At 40.3% G+C, this 11,944-nt stretch overlaps 1 protein-coding gene across 1 annotated transcript in view; it reads left to right on the forward strand.

Moving 5' to 3' along the window:
• The window catches only part of PNLIPRP3 (pancreatic lipase related protein 3), a 31,868-nt gene extending 20,272 nt beyond the window's left edge, over positions 1-11,596 (forward strand). The window contains exons 8-12 of the mRNA XM_055560324.1: positions 840-958; positions 3,701-3,833; positions 7,683-7,794; positions 11,080-11,247; positions 11,533-11,596. Coding sequence (XP_055416299.1) covers positions 840-958; positions 3,701-3,833; positions 7,683-7,794; positions 11,080-11,247; positions 11,533-11,596 — 596 coding nt within the window. The remainder of the gene's footprint in view (positions 1-839; positions 959-3,700; positions 3,834-7,682; positions 7,795-11,079; positions 11,248-11,532) is intronic.
• Positions 11,597-11,944: the final 348 nt, after the last annotated feature.

Raw genomic sequence — 11,944 nt, forward strand, 5'->3', positions numbered from 1 at the left:
GTGTACACAGTGATACTTAAAATTCTAAGTGCTTATGTCAGATATCTGGGAAGTGTTGGCGATATTAGTATCAGAACACAGTCATCTACATTAAATGTCCCTTTCAGTTCAGTTCAGTTCAGTTCAGCAGCTCAGTCGTGTCCGACTCTTTCCGACCCCATGAATCGCAGCGCGCCAGGCCTCCCTGTCCATCACCAACTCCCAGAGTTCACTCAGACTCATATCCATCGAGTCAGTGATGCCTCCAGCCATCTCATCCTCTGTTGGCCCCTTCTCCTCTTGCCCCCAATCCCTCCCAGCATCAGAGTCTTTTCCACTGAGTCAACTCTTCACATGAGGTGGCCAAAGTACTGGAGTTTCAGCTTTAGCATCATTCCTTCCAAAGAAATCCCAGGGCTGATGTCCTTCAGAAGGGACTGGTTGGATCTCCTTGCAGTCCGAGGGACTCTCAAGAGTCTTCTCCAACACCACAGTTCAAAAGCATCAATTCTTCGGCACTCAGCTTTCTTTATAGTCCAACTCTCACATCCACACATGCTTAGTGGAAAAACCATAGCTTTGACTAGATGGACCTTTGTTGGCAAAGTAGTGTTTCTGCTTTTCAATATGCTATCTAGGTTGGTCATAACTTGTCCCTTTAGACTCACACAAAGAATTCTTTGGTACAAGAAGATGATATGTAATATTAATAAATGTGCAATATCTAAAACTACACACAAGGTCTGGTGACCCAGATCCAAGTCAAGAAACTATCATTCAACATTACTTTTTCTATGAAATGTTTCATACTCTCAGTTATCAGTTCATTGCTACCAGTTAATCGAAAATTGTTTTCACAGAAGTGTTTTCCTTCTTTGATTGCAACCATGCCCGAAGTCATCGCTTTTATGCTGAAAGCATTCTCAATCCTGATGCATTTATTGCTTATCCTTGTAGATCCTACAAATCTTTTAAAGCAGTAAGTAAAGCATTTTGCCATGTAATTCAATTAGCAAGTCATTTTTTGAAGCATGATCAGTCAACTAAAAATTAGAACATTGAGTATGTAGCAAAAAAAATGCATCTGCCATTTTGGTAAATAATAGATTCTGTGCTGAGTACTGAACAGTAGCTGGGGTAGCTGAAGGGCTTAAATAACTAAACCAACTATTTGTATTCTGGTTGTTTCAGTTCTTTTGAATTATATCCAATTTTGCTTTTTTGGTCATTTGTTATGCAGTTATTAGATGTTGTGTACCAGGCATAAGTCCAGCACAAAAATTTTTGTGTGTATATATTTTAAATGTCATCCTCTAAGATGCCCTGAGAAGGCTGAACCAATTAATAGCAACAATCAAACATATTACTATTTACCTGGGACATGAAAATTATTTTATTAAAATTTGATTATTCATACAGAGCAGAACTGAAGCAGATAGCTCACAGGAATTCCATGCAAATCAATATACATTACAAAATACCAAATTTGATTTTACTTGAGTCATGAAGCACGTGGTGCCAGATCTGAGCTGACTATATTTTTCATTTGCTTATCACTATGAAAAGGTAAAAAGAAAATCTATTTTGTAGTGGAAAGTAGAAAGATTTTCCTGCTTGTGCTTTAGAGACCTATCCCCTGTTTTATCAGGGTAGAAAAATATGGGGTTTCAAACCAAAGTGTGTTATAAGCAATAGCACATTTTGTGCTATTTTGTGAATAAGAACAGTGTTGGGACAGGATTAAGTATTTCCCTCCTGTTACAGACCAAGGTGAGTGAGCCCTCAGGCTGTCTTCCTGAGCATGTCTTCCTTGTTCATAATGTGGCTGGTGAACTGCTATTCTCAGAAACCTTGCCAGACAAGCACTGACATTTCCCCTAAACCTCCTTCTCCCCGAACTCATCCTTCCTCAAGCCCCAGATGCTGCTCTGAATGGCTAAAGGGATCCTGACATTCACTACATCAAAGGCAGGTGAAAGCAGGTTCTCAGAGTCACAGCACATTCAGAGTTATCGGGGTTTAATCAGCTCAAAACGGGAGAACTCTAGGCTCCTATGCCACATAGATGCTAATTATGGCAACAAACTAGAGAACATTAAGTCAATTTCCTTGACTTGTTTTATTGTACTTTTATCCAACAGTCATAAAAAATGAGATGGAATTTTAAAAAATATATAAAGTAAGAGGGGTTTTAGTGCTGGGCCATCTGATTCACATTCTTGTGCCTTCACTTAATAGACAAACAAACTCATACATATTGCTTACTTCTCTGGGCTTTAGTTTCCTCATCTGCTAAATAAGGAGACTAAAAACATTATAATAATAATATTTTGTGAAGATTAACTGACCTAAATGCACATAAAGTACATCAAACAGTGCCTTGCACATGGTAAGCCCTCACTCAGTCAATATGAGCCCTTATTATTTTGTTAGTATTTTTGTTCATTAAAAATGGAGTTTTAAATGGGGTGTTTTACTATAATCCTAGGCTTCCCCGGTGGTTCAGCAGTAAAGAAACTGCCTACAGTGCAGGAGAGGCAGATTTGATTCCTGGGTTGGGAAGATTCTCTGGAGGAGGAAATGGCAACCCACTCCAATATTCTTGGTTGGAGAATCCCATGGACAGAGGAGCCTGGAGGGCTGTGGTCCATTGGATCACAAAAAGTCAGTAGTGACTTTTTGTAGTGACTAAGAATGCACGCATGCACTACAGCCCTAGCCTAGATACCCATAGTTTATAAGTCCGAAAGTTCAAAAACCTAAAATAGCAAATACTCCAACATTGCTATCCAGGTTTTTTTAAGTTAATATTTTGTTAGTTTTGTTTTAGATTTTAAAATACATGGATAAAATTTAAGTACCTTATATTCCCTTCATGCCCTTCCCTAAGGCAAACTTTGAGGGAAATTTATATGTATATGTATATGTATATATATATATATAGTATCTTACTATAAGTGTCTTTCTAAATTTCTTTTTAAATTAAATTTTATAAGATCTACATTGACATATATAGACCTATTGTATTTAGTAGGAATTCTGTAGGAATCAGCCACATTTTATTTATTCATTCCCTTACTAACGTACATTTTGGTTGTTTACAGTTTTCATTATTAAAAGCAATTCTGCAATAAACACCTTTGCGTATCTCCTTATGTACTTGTGTAGAAGTTTCTTTATGACATGTAATAGAAGTGAAATTTTCAAAGCATATGTGCATTTCCATCTTTATTAGACATTACCAAATGTCTGTCTGCAATGTCTGTTAATTTATATTCCCATAAGAAGCAAATGAGAATTCCCCACTCCATATCATACCAATACTTGGTATTTCCAACTGCCTTAATTTTTGCAAAACTGCTGAGTATGAAATTGTATGTTGTTTTAATTTGTACTCCTGACAGCTAGTAAGATTGAGCATCTTTTTACATAGCTATTGACTATTGACTTTCCTCTTCTATGGACTGTCTGTCTATTCATGTTATTTACTCATTTTTTCTAACAGCCAGCCCCTTTTCCTTATCCCTCAGTTGTTTTTGTTTTATTATGTTTTGTTTTTGAAAACAGGCAGGATAGTCTATTAGGCAACTTAGTCATTCTTAAATGCATATACTTTATTTAGATTTGAAAGATTTATTATAGTTTAATAATACATTCTGAGTTTATTGAAGGTCAGCGTTTCTAATTACATTTCTAATTACCTCTTATTTTCTGTCACCAGGGAAACTGCTTCCATTGTCCCAAGGAAGGTTGCCCAACAATGGGTCATTTTGCTGATAGATTTCACCTCAAAAAAATGAAGCCTAATAGATTATATTATTTTTTAAACACAGGGACTATTTCGCCATTTGCCCGTAAGTATCGTAGCTGAATTTTATTGTAATGCCTTAAGGCACTTACCTTTAAATATTCAACAGTTTTTACTGAGTGTCTACTAAATCACTGGGCATCGGGCCAGACTCTGAGGATGCAGTGAAGAACAACACAGTGAGTTTAGGCTGGGGGAAAGAAAAGGAAGATTCTCAGTTTCAACCCTGAGTAATAGGGTTGGGAGATGCAAAGAAGGAATTTCTTTCTGTTGGGAGATGCAAAGAAGGAATTTCTTTCTGTTGGGAGATGCAAAGAAGGAGTTTCTGCACTCAGATCGGGGAGCCTTCCAAGGAAAGATGCCTTCAACACTGATTCCTGAAAAGTGAGTAACAGAGGGAAGGAATGGCACCCCACTCCAGTACTTTTGCCTGGAAAATCCCATGGACGGAGAAGCCTGGTAAGCTGCAGTCCATGGGGTCGCTAGGAGTCGGACACGACTGAGCGACTTCGCTTTCACTTTTCACTTTCATGCATTGAAGAAGGAAATGGCAACCCACTCCAGTGTTCTTGCCTGGAGAATCCTAGGGACAGGGAAGCCTGGTGGGCTGCCATCTATGGGGTCGCACAGAGTTGGACATGACTGAAGTGACTTGGCAGTAGCAGTAAGCAAAAGGAACTGCATGTGAAAATGCCTGGAGATAAGGGAGAGCTGGAATCTAAAAAAGATCCCCCTGCTGAGATTGTAGAGACCAGGAGGAAGGCAACATGAGGCGGGTAAGATGAGAGAGGCAAATCGGGTCAAAGAATGAAATTATGCTCCATATGGGAAGTCTGGGTTTTATTTTTGGGCAGGTAAAAGCAAAAAGGACCTGGGTGAGGGGTTTCCCTGGTGGTCCAGTGGCTAAGACTCCATGCTCCCAATACAGGGAATGTGGGTTCAATCCCTGGTCAGGGAACTAGAGCCCACATGCTGTAACTAAAGATGGAAGATCCTGAGTGCCGCCACTAAGACCTGGCATGGCCAAATAAATAAAAACAAATAAAAAGAGTTTTAATTAAAAAAATAAAAAGGAACTGGGTGAATGGGTTTGTCAGTTCAGTCACTCGGTCGCGTCCGACTCTTTGCGACCCCATGGACTGTAGCACGCCAGGCTTCCCTGTCCATCACCAACTCCTGGAGCTTACTCAAACTCATGTCTATCAAGTCAGTGATGCCATCCAACCATCTCATCCTCTGTCATCGCCTTCTCCTCCTGCCTTCAATCTTTCCCAGCATCAGGGTCTTTTCCAGTGGAGTCTGTTCTTCACATCAGGTGGCCAAAGTATTGGAGTTTCAACTTCAGCATCAGTCCTTCCAATGAATATTCAGGAAAGATTTCCTTTAGGATTTTCTGGTTGGATCTCCTTGCATTCCAAGGGACTCTCAAGAGTCTTCTCCAACACCACACTTCAAAATCATCAATTCTTCGGTGCTCAGCTTTCTTTATAGTCCAACTCTCACATCCATACATGACTATTGGAAAAACCATACCTTTGACTAGACGGTCCATCTAGTTTTTCCAGTAGTCTTGTATGGATGTGAGAGTCAGCCTTCTCTAACTCAGTAAATGGGTTTGAGGGATGCAGAAAGTGGAGAAGTCAAGGATGATTCCAACTGGGCAGATGACATACCATATGCTGAACTTGGTAACCAGGCAGAGAGGCTGGTTTGAAGTAAGTTGATGGGCTCAGTTTGTAACATATTAGGTCTGAGATGCTGTTAGAATTTGGGCATGTGCAGTTAGATTGGGTCTCATCCTCTGGAGATTGCTGTGGTCCACAGTCAAAGATTTGAATGTTTAGACAGTAACCTAAGCTATGAAGTGGATGACGTAATTACCCAAGAAGAATGTATCAGATGAGAAGAAAAGAAGCAGAGAAAGTGGTCCCTGTGAAGGACACTGAGGAATGAATAAAGAGAGAAAAGATAAAACCATGTGGCAGTCAAGAAAAGAAAGATGATGAAAAAGGGAGAATGCATTCACTGCCCCAAAGACAGGTCCAATGAGACAGGGCCGAGAGGGGTTCGTGGGATAAGTCCCATCACTGGTGAGTTTAGCTTTCAGTGGAGAGGTGATGGTGGCGGTCATAGTTCAGTGGAACAGGCAAGGAGGGAAACGGAGCTTTCTGACGATGATTAATTTGTGAACTGAAAATTCTCTCTAGTAAATTTTTTCCCCTTTCAGAGGCTTTTCAAACAACTTTATGAAGAATTGCATTTTTTTCTGTTATTAAGCATACAACAATTTTAGAATTCAGAATGAAAGATCTGTTTAGTTCTAAAGTTCTTTAAAAGTTATACTTGACTGTTTGCAAGGGATTTATCCTGTTGGCAGGCTTTGTATTGACTCAGACCTGTACTGACTGGGAACTCCTAACACAAAGCCTGGTGAGAGAGGAAGGGACAATTCATTCTACCTCTGAGTCATTAAAAAAAACACAGACTTTCTTGCTCAATAGGTTTTCTAGATATTTTTCTGGATTAATTGTCAAACTATAGCAAATTAGAATTTGGCTATGGAAAGCAAGGAGTCCCTTGGACTGCAAGGAGACCCAACCAGTCCATCCTAAAGGAGATCACTCCTCGTTGTTCATTGATAGGACTGATGTTGAAGCTGAAACTCTAATACTTTGGCCACCTGATGCAAAGAGCTGACTCATTTGAAAAGACCCTGATGCTGGGAAAGATTGAGGGCAGGAGGAGAAGGGGACGACAGAGGATGAGATGGTTGGATGGCATCACTGACTCAATGGACATGGGTTTGGGTGGACTCCAGGAGTTAGTGATGGACAGGGAGGCCTGGCGTGCTGCGGTTCATGGGGTCGCAAAGAGTCGGATATGACTGAGGGACTGAATTGAACTGAACTGATGGACTATAGCCTGCCAGGCTCCTCTGTCCATGGGATTCTCCAGGCAAGAATACTGGAGTGGGTTGCCATGCCCTCCTCCAGGGGATCTTCCTGACCCAGGGATCAAACCTATGTCTCTTGTATCTCCTGCATTGGCAGGTGGGTTATTTACCCTAGCTCCACCTGGGAAGCCTAGTGAGTTGCCTTACTTGCTATTAATTCTAGGTAAATCAAGAGAATGACCAAGAGAATCAACCAAGAGAATTACTTTTGCTTTTTATACTTGAGTTTCTGCCATAAAATGATGTAGAAAGACAGAACAGATAAATCTTTGGTTTATTTTTACAGGCTGTATACACATATCCAGACTGGGAGAAGATAGATCAAGAGTACCTAAGAAATTCCTAGCTAGCATATTAGGAATACTCTCTTTTATTTTCAAAGGGTGTGAAATCACCCTTTGTCCGCTCTAAGTCTTTCCAAAACATATCCTGAAACTTCAATACTTTGGCCAAAGTATTGGAGTTTCAGCGACTGAACTGAACTGAACTGAACTGATGGAAAGCATACACACCACAGAATACAAATGTAATGGATGGAAGAAGACACACATTTTTCTAAAGTCCAAAAAATATATGGAAAACTAAAGAATTTCTTTAAAAATGTTATTAACTATTTACTTTGCAAAATCAACATGTGATAGTTTATATGTTTTTAAAAATATAACCTCATCAAATTCACTCAAGCTGTATAAAGTTGTATTAATATTTTCTCATGAACATGAACAGCCCTCTTCCGCTTTAACCCTGAAAGTTACATTTACATTGAAGTAGCCAGGAGATAGTGAAGGACAGGGAAGCCTGCTGTGCTACAGTCCGTGGAGTCTCAAAGGGTCGGACATGACTTAGCAACTGAACAGCAGTAACAAAGATGTCATGCTTCCCCGTGTTCTAAACCCTTATCTCTCTCTCTCTCTCTCTCTTTCCTATTTTCTCTGTTTCCAGGTTGGAGGCACAAACTGTCTGTCAAACTTGATGGGAACAACGTCACTCAAGGAAGTATATTTCTCCGTGTAGGTGGAACGATTGGGAAGACAGGGGAGTTTGAGTTTGTCAGGTAGGCAAGGATGATAACCTGGCAGGTAACAGTGCTGTACTCAGTTCATCATGCTCAGTAAGGCTCAGGCTTTTCTTTTCCTACAGTACCACCAGCTATCATCTGATAGTAACTTTTCTTTTTTCCCAAATATAAAATAGAAATCATAGTATCTATTTCATCCACAGTTCCAGCTACAGACAGAAAATTTTAGAAAATGTTAAGATGAAAATACAGATCTAGATAATAAAGCAAGTGGGAAAAAAACTGACAGGAAACAAGATATGCTTTTAATTCAGTCTGTTATTGTTACACAAACTTGGGCATATCGCTTTATTTTTAGGGCTTCCCTAATAGCTCAGTTGGTAAAGAATCTGCCTGCAATGCAGGAGACCCTGGTTTGATTCCTGGGTCAGGAAGATCCACTGGAGAAGGGATAGGCTACGCACTCCAGTATTCTTGGGCTTGCTTGGTGGCTTAGCTGGTAAAGAATCCACCTGCAATGCAGGAGACCTGGGTTTGATCCCTCGGTTGGCAAGATCCCCTGGAGAAGGGAAAGGCTACCTAATCCAGTATTCTGGCCTGCAGAATTCCATGGACTGTACTGTCTATAGGGTTGCAAAAACAATATATGCCATTATTGTTATACAAATTTGGGCATATCACTTTATTTTTATAGATTCCATATGAAATAAAGTATTTATATGAATAGCCGAATTTCTAATAAGCTCCCTAAGTAGTACTCACAGGTATAGGATATGTGTTAAGATAGTCAAAGGTAGGAATAATTCAGTAGAGACATTCACCCTGCACTCTCATAAAAGGCTACAGTCTCCTTTTATCTTGAGTTTTCCTTAATTTTTTCTTTGATCAGCCTTAGCATTTTTGAATTACGTCTTCCACTTTCATCATAATTCTGCAACTCATTTCAGAATTAACATTGTACACACTAATTAGATGTTACCGTTTTGTGAACTGATGAATGAATTAGATGTTTTGGCTCTGTGATTTACATCATCTTCAAATACAAGGCAGAGGCACAAAAAGCAGAGGTTTTGTGGTTGTCGGTCGAGGGATACATCAGATTAATCACTCTGGCAGCCTTTGTGCTCATCATCTTGCCTTGGTGCAGCTGCCTGTAAAGGTGAGTTCAGTCAGTGATCGTCTGGATCCCAGTTCACACACAGGCTCCAACCCATGATTTCTAGCTGTGCCTCCCATTGTTTGGCTTTGCTCATCTTCAGCTTAGCCACATTACCCTGACTACACTGCTGCTGCTTCTCAGTCGCTTCAGTCGTGTCTGACTCTGTGCGACCCCATAGAGGGCAGCCCACCAGGCTCCCTGGTCCCTGGGATTCTCCAGGCAAGAACACTGGAGTGGGTTGCCATTTCCTTCTCCAATGCATGAAAGTGAAAAGTGAAAGTGAAGTCGCTACCCAGCATTAAAATAGATCTCACCCTTTCCTCCCTTCCTGACTTTTATCCATGCTGTTCCATGTTCCAAATACCCTTCTCTGTCTTAGTAGATCTCATCTTGTTCTTCACATCTCCATTAAGCTATTCCTCTGAGGATAGTTCAACATGATCTTGTGTCTGTGGCTCTAAGGCCCACAGTGCACTCACTGCCTGAGGCTGTAGAATCTGTGTCCTGCACAAAGGCAGCTGACCTGGGTCAGGTGGGGAGAGATGCGTGGTTCCCACCCCTTCTAAAATTTGTGAGAATGTTTTGTCATCTCTCTACTTCTTTTGCTAATGTCTAAAGAAGCTACTTGTCATGTCCTTGCATAATTATCCAATCCTCTTTTTTAAGAATAATTAAGCATTTCAGGTCCACAGTAAATGTTTCATCTTGGAATGAGGTCTGCTAAATGAATTTGTGTGCTAGTCTAGTCCCACTCTTCAGTCAAGCGTTAAGAGTCTGGCTTCACCATAGATTGCATGCTTGCATGCTAATGCGCTCAGTTGTGTCTGACTCTTTTGCAGACCCATGGACTGTAGCCCATTAGGCTCCTCTATCCATGGGATTTCCCAGGCAAACATACTGGAGTGGGTTGCCATTTCCTTCTCCAGGGGATCTTCCCAACCCGGGGATCGAACCCACATCCCCTGAATTGACAGGCAGATTATTTACCACTGAGGCACCAGGGAAGCCCTGACTGTACATTATATTTTAGTCGTTTGGGTTTCCAGTGACACCATCATTAAGAGCTGTGCTGTGTGTGCAGTGAGTGAAGGCAGTTCATGGAACAACAGGGAAATGACCCCTTGAAGTGAAGTGAAGTGGAGTTGCTCAGTCGTGTCCGACTCTTTGCAACCCCATGGACTGTAGCCCAGCAGGCTCCTCCATCCATGGAATTTTCCAGGCAAGAGTACTGGAGTGGGTTGCCATTTCCTTCCCCAGGGGATCTTCCTGACCCAGGGATCAAACCCTGGTCTCCCGCATTGCAGGCAGACGCTTTACCGTCTGAGCCACCAGGGAAGCCGAGTATAACCTGAAAAAAGTTGTCCTCTGGTAATTAAATCAATTAATTCTACATGTAATAGAACAAGACAGGCCCTAGGAATAGCAGCATCCATTCTTGCATTCAGCAAACATTTAAATGCCTATTGTATACCAAGAATTGTTATAACTGCTGGGGAAACAGACACGGGTCCTACTCTCATGGAACTCTTCCTCCAGTTAGAGACAAACAATACATTAACAAAGCAGTAAGGAAATGGCAGGACTAAAGAAACCTCATCTAGAATAAATTTGGCTTGCATAAAACACATCTTATGTCTCAAGTCTCTTATGACTTATTCTATTTCCACACTCACCAAAACACCTTTCTTTATCATTAGTTTGGTTACCCAATTCTTTTATACAGATGAAGAAGGTACCAGGGGAAGGCTAGGAGTACATTTTGGTTAATGAAAAGGAAGCACTGCACCGCTGTTAGCTGATCAACAGGCTTCTAGTTTTTCTTTAATTTTTGTGTGAATTTAGTCTATCATTGATAGTCTGATGATTTTGGGGGTGTCAATAAACTCTAGTTTCTGATACACAAAGCCAAGACCAGAGCTTTCACTGTGGAGAACTAGCCCTTAAAAATCAACTAATCAGGCTTCTCATTCTCTATCTTTTTTCAAGCTTTACAATTGTGCTGTTCTGAGATGCTGACCAAGGTGAATGGCAAGAATAAATCTCCTATAATCCAATGCAGGGAAATGAAACTTTCTCTTCCATGATACACACAGGTGTTGTCTTCCACTTCAATATTATGAATACCCAGCGCAAGCTTATGAGTTTTATTTTTCTATTGACAGTGGAACACTGAAGCCAGGCATGACTTATACAGATTTAATTGATGCAGACATTAACGTTGGAAACATTACAAGCATTGAGTTCATTTGGAAGGAGTATTCATTTGAACGTTCTCAGAGTAAGCTGGGAGCAGAAATGGTGATAGATATATCTGGAAAATATGGATATAAGTAAGTCTTACTTTTTCCTTTGCATTTTCAAACACAGTTTAAACTTTGTAATTGACGTTTAAAATCCATATATAATTTGAAATTTTCAAATAGTATGAAAATGTGTGCCCCTCAAAAGTTTGCAGTTAAAGAGAAGAAAAATTATTTAAGAAACCAATACTGTATTTGTGAAAGTGTTTATAAAATAAAAACTACTTATTAAATTAGAAGACCTACCTACATTTTCTACCTCACCTACCCTGGAATCATATTAACATTGTATTTTTCCCCCTTTACATTTTTCAGATCTGCTTTCTGTAGCCAAAACATCGTAGGACCTAATATTGCCCAGATCCTGAAACCATGCTAATCTCAGATATATCACATATAATCTTGATGGATTTACTTAATGGGAGCAATGGGAAAATTAATCTCCCTCTAGCTGGCATCCAGACCAAACTTGGCCCTTGTAAATGAGATAGAAAGGTACAGTTGCCTTTTTTCTATATAGGATGTTTTTCTTATTGAAAAGCTTTTATCTGAATCTTAAAACCAGACTGAGCCCTGGGACGAAGTACAGTACTGTGACCTATAGGATTCTGGTTTTCAGTGACCAAATAGAGCTGTGTTGCAATTTCTCTGAATTAAGAAGAGGTGCTCCGAGAATGGTGGTACAGACTTGTCAGTGAAAATGAGCCTCTGTCTGATTGAGTGTTTG

The sequence above is a fragment of the Bubalus kerabau genome, chromosome 22, assembly GCF_029407905.1.
Source record: "Bubalus kerabau isolate K-KA32 ecotype Philippines breed swamp buffalo chromosome 22, PCC_UOA_SB_1v2, whole genome shotgun sequence".
NCBI lineage: Eukaryota > Metazoa > Chordata > Mammalia > Artiodactyla > Bovidae > Bubalus > Bubalus kerabau.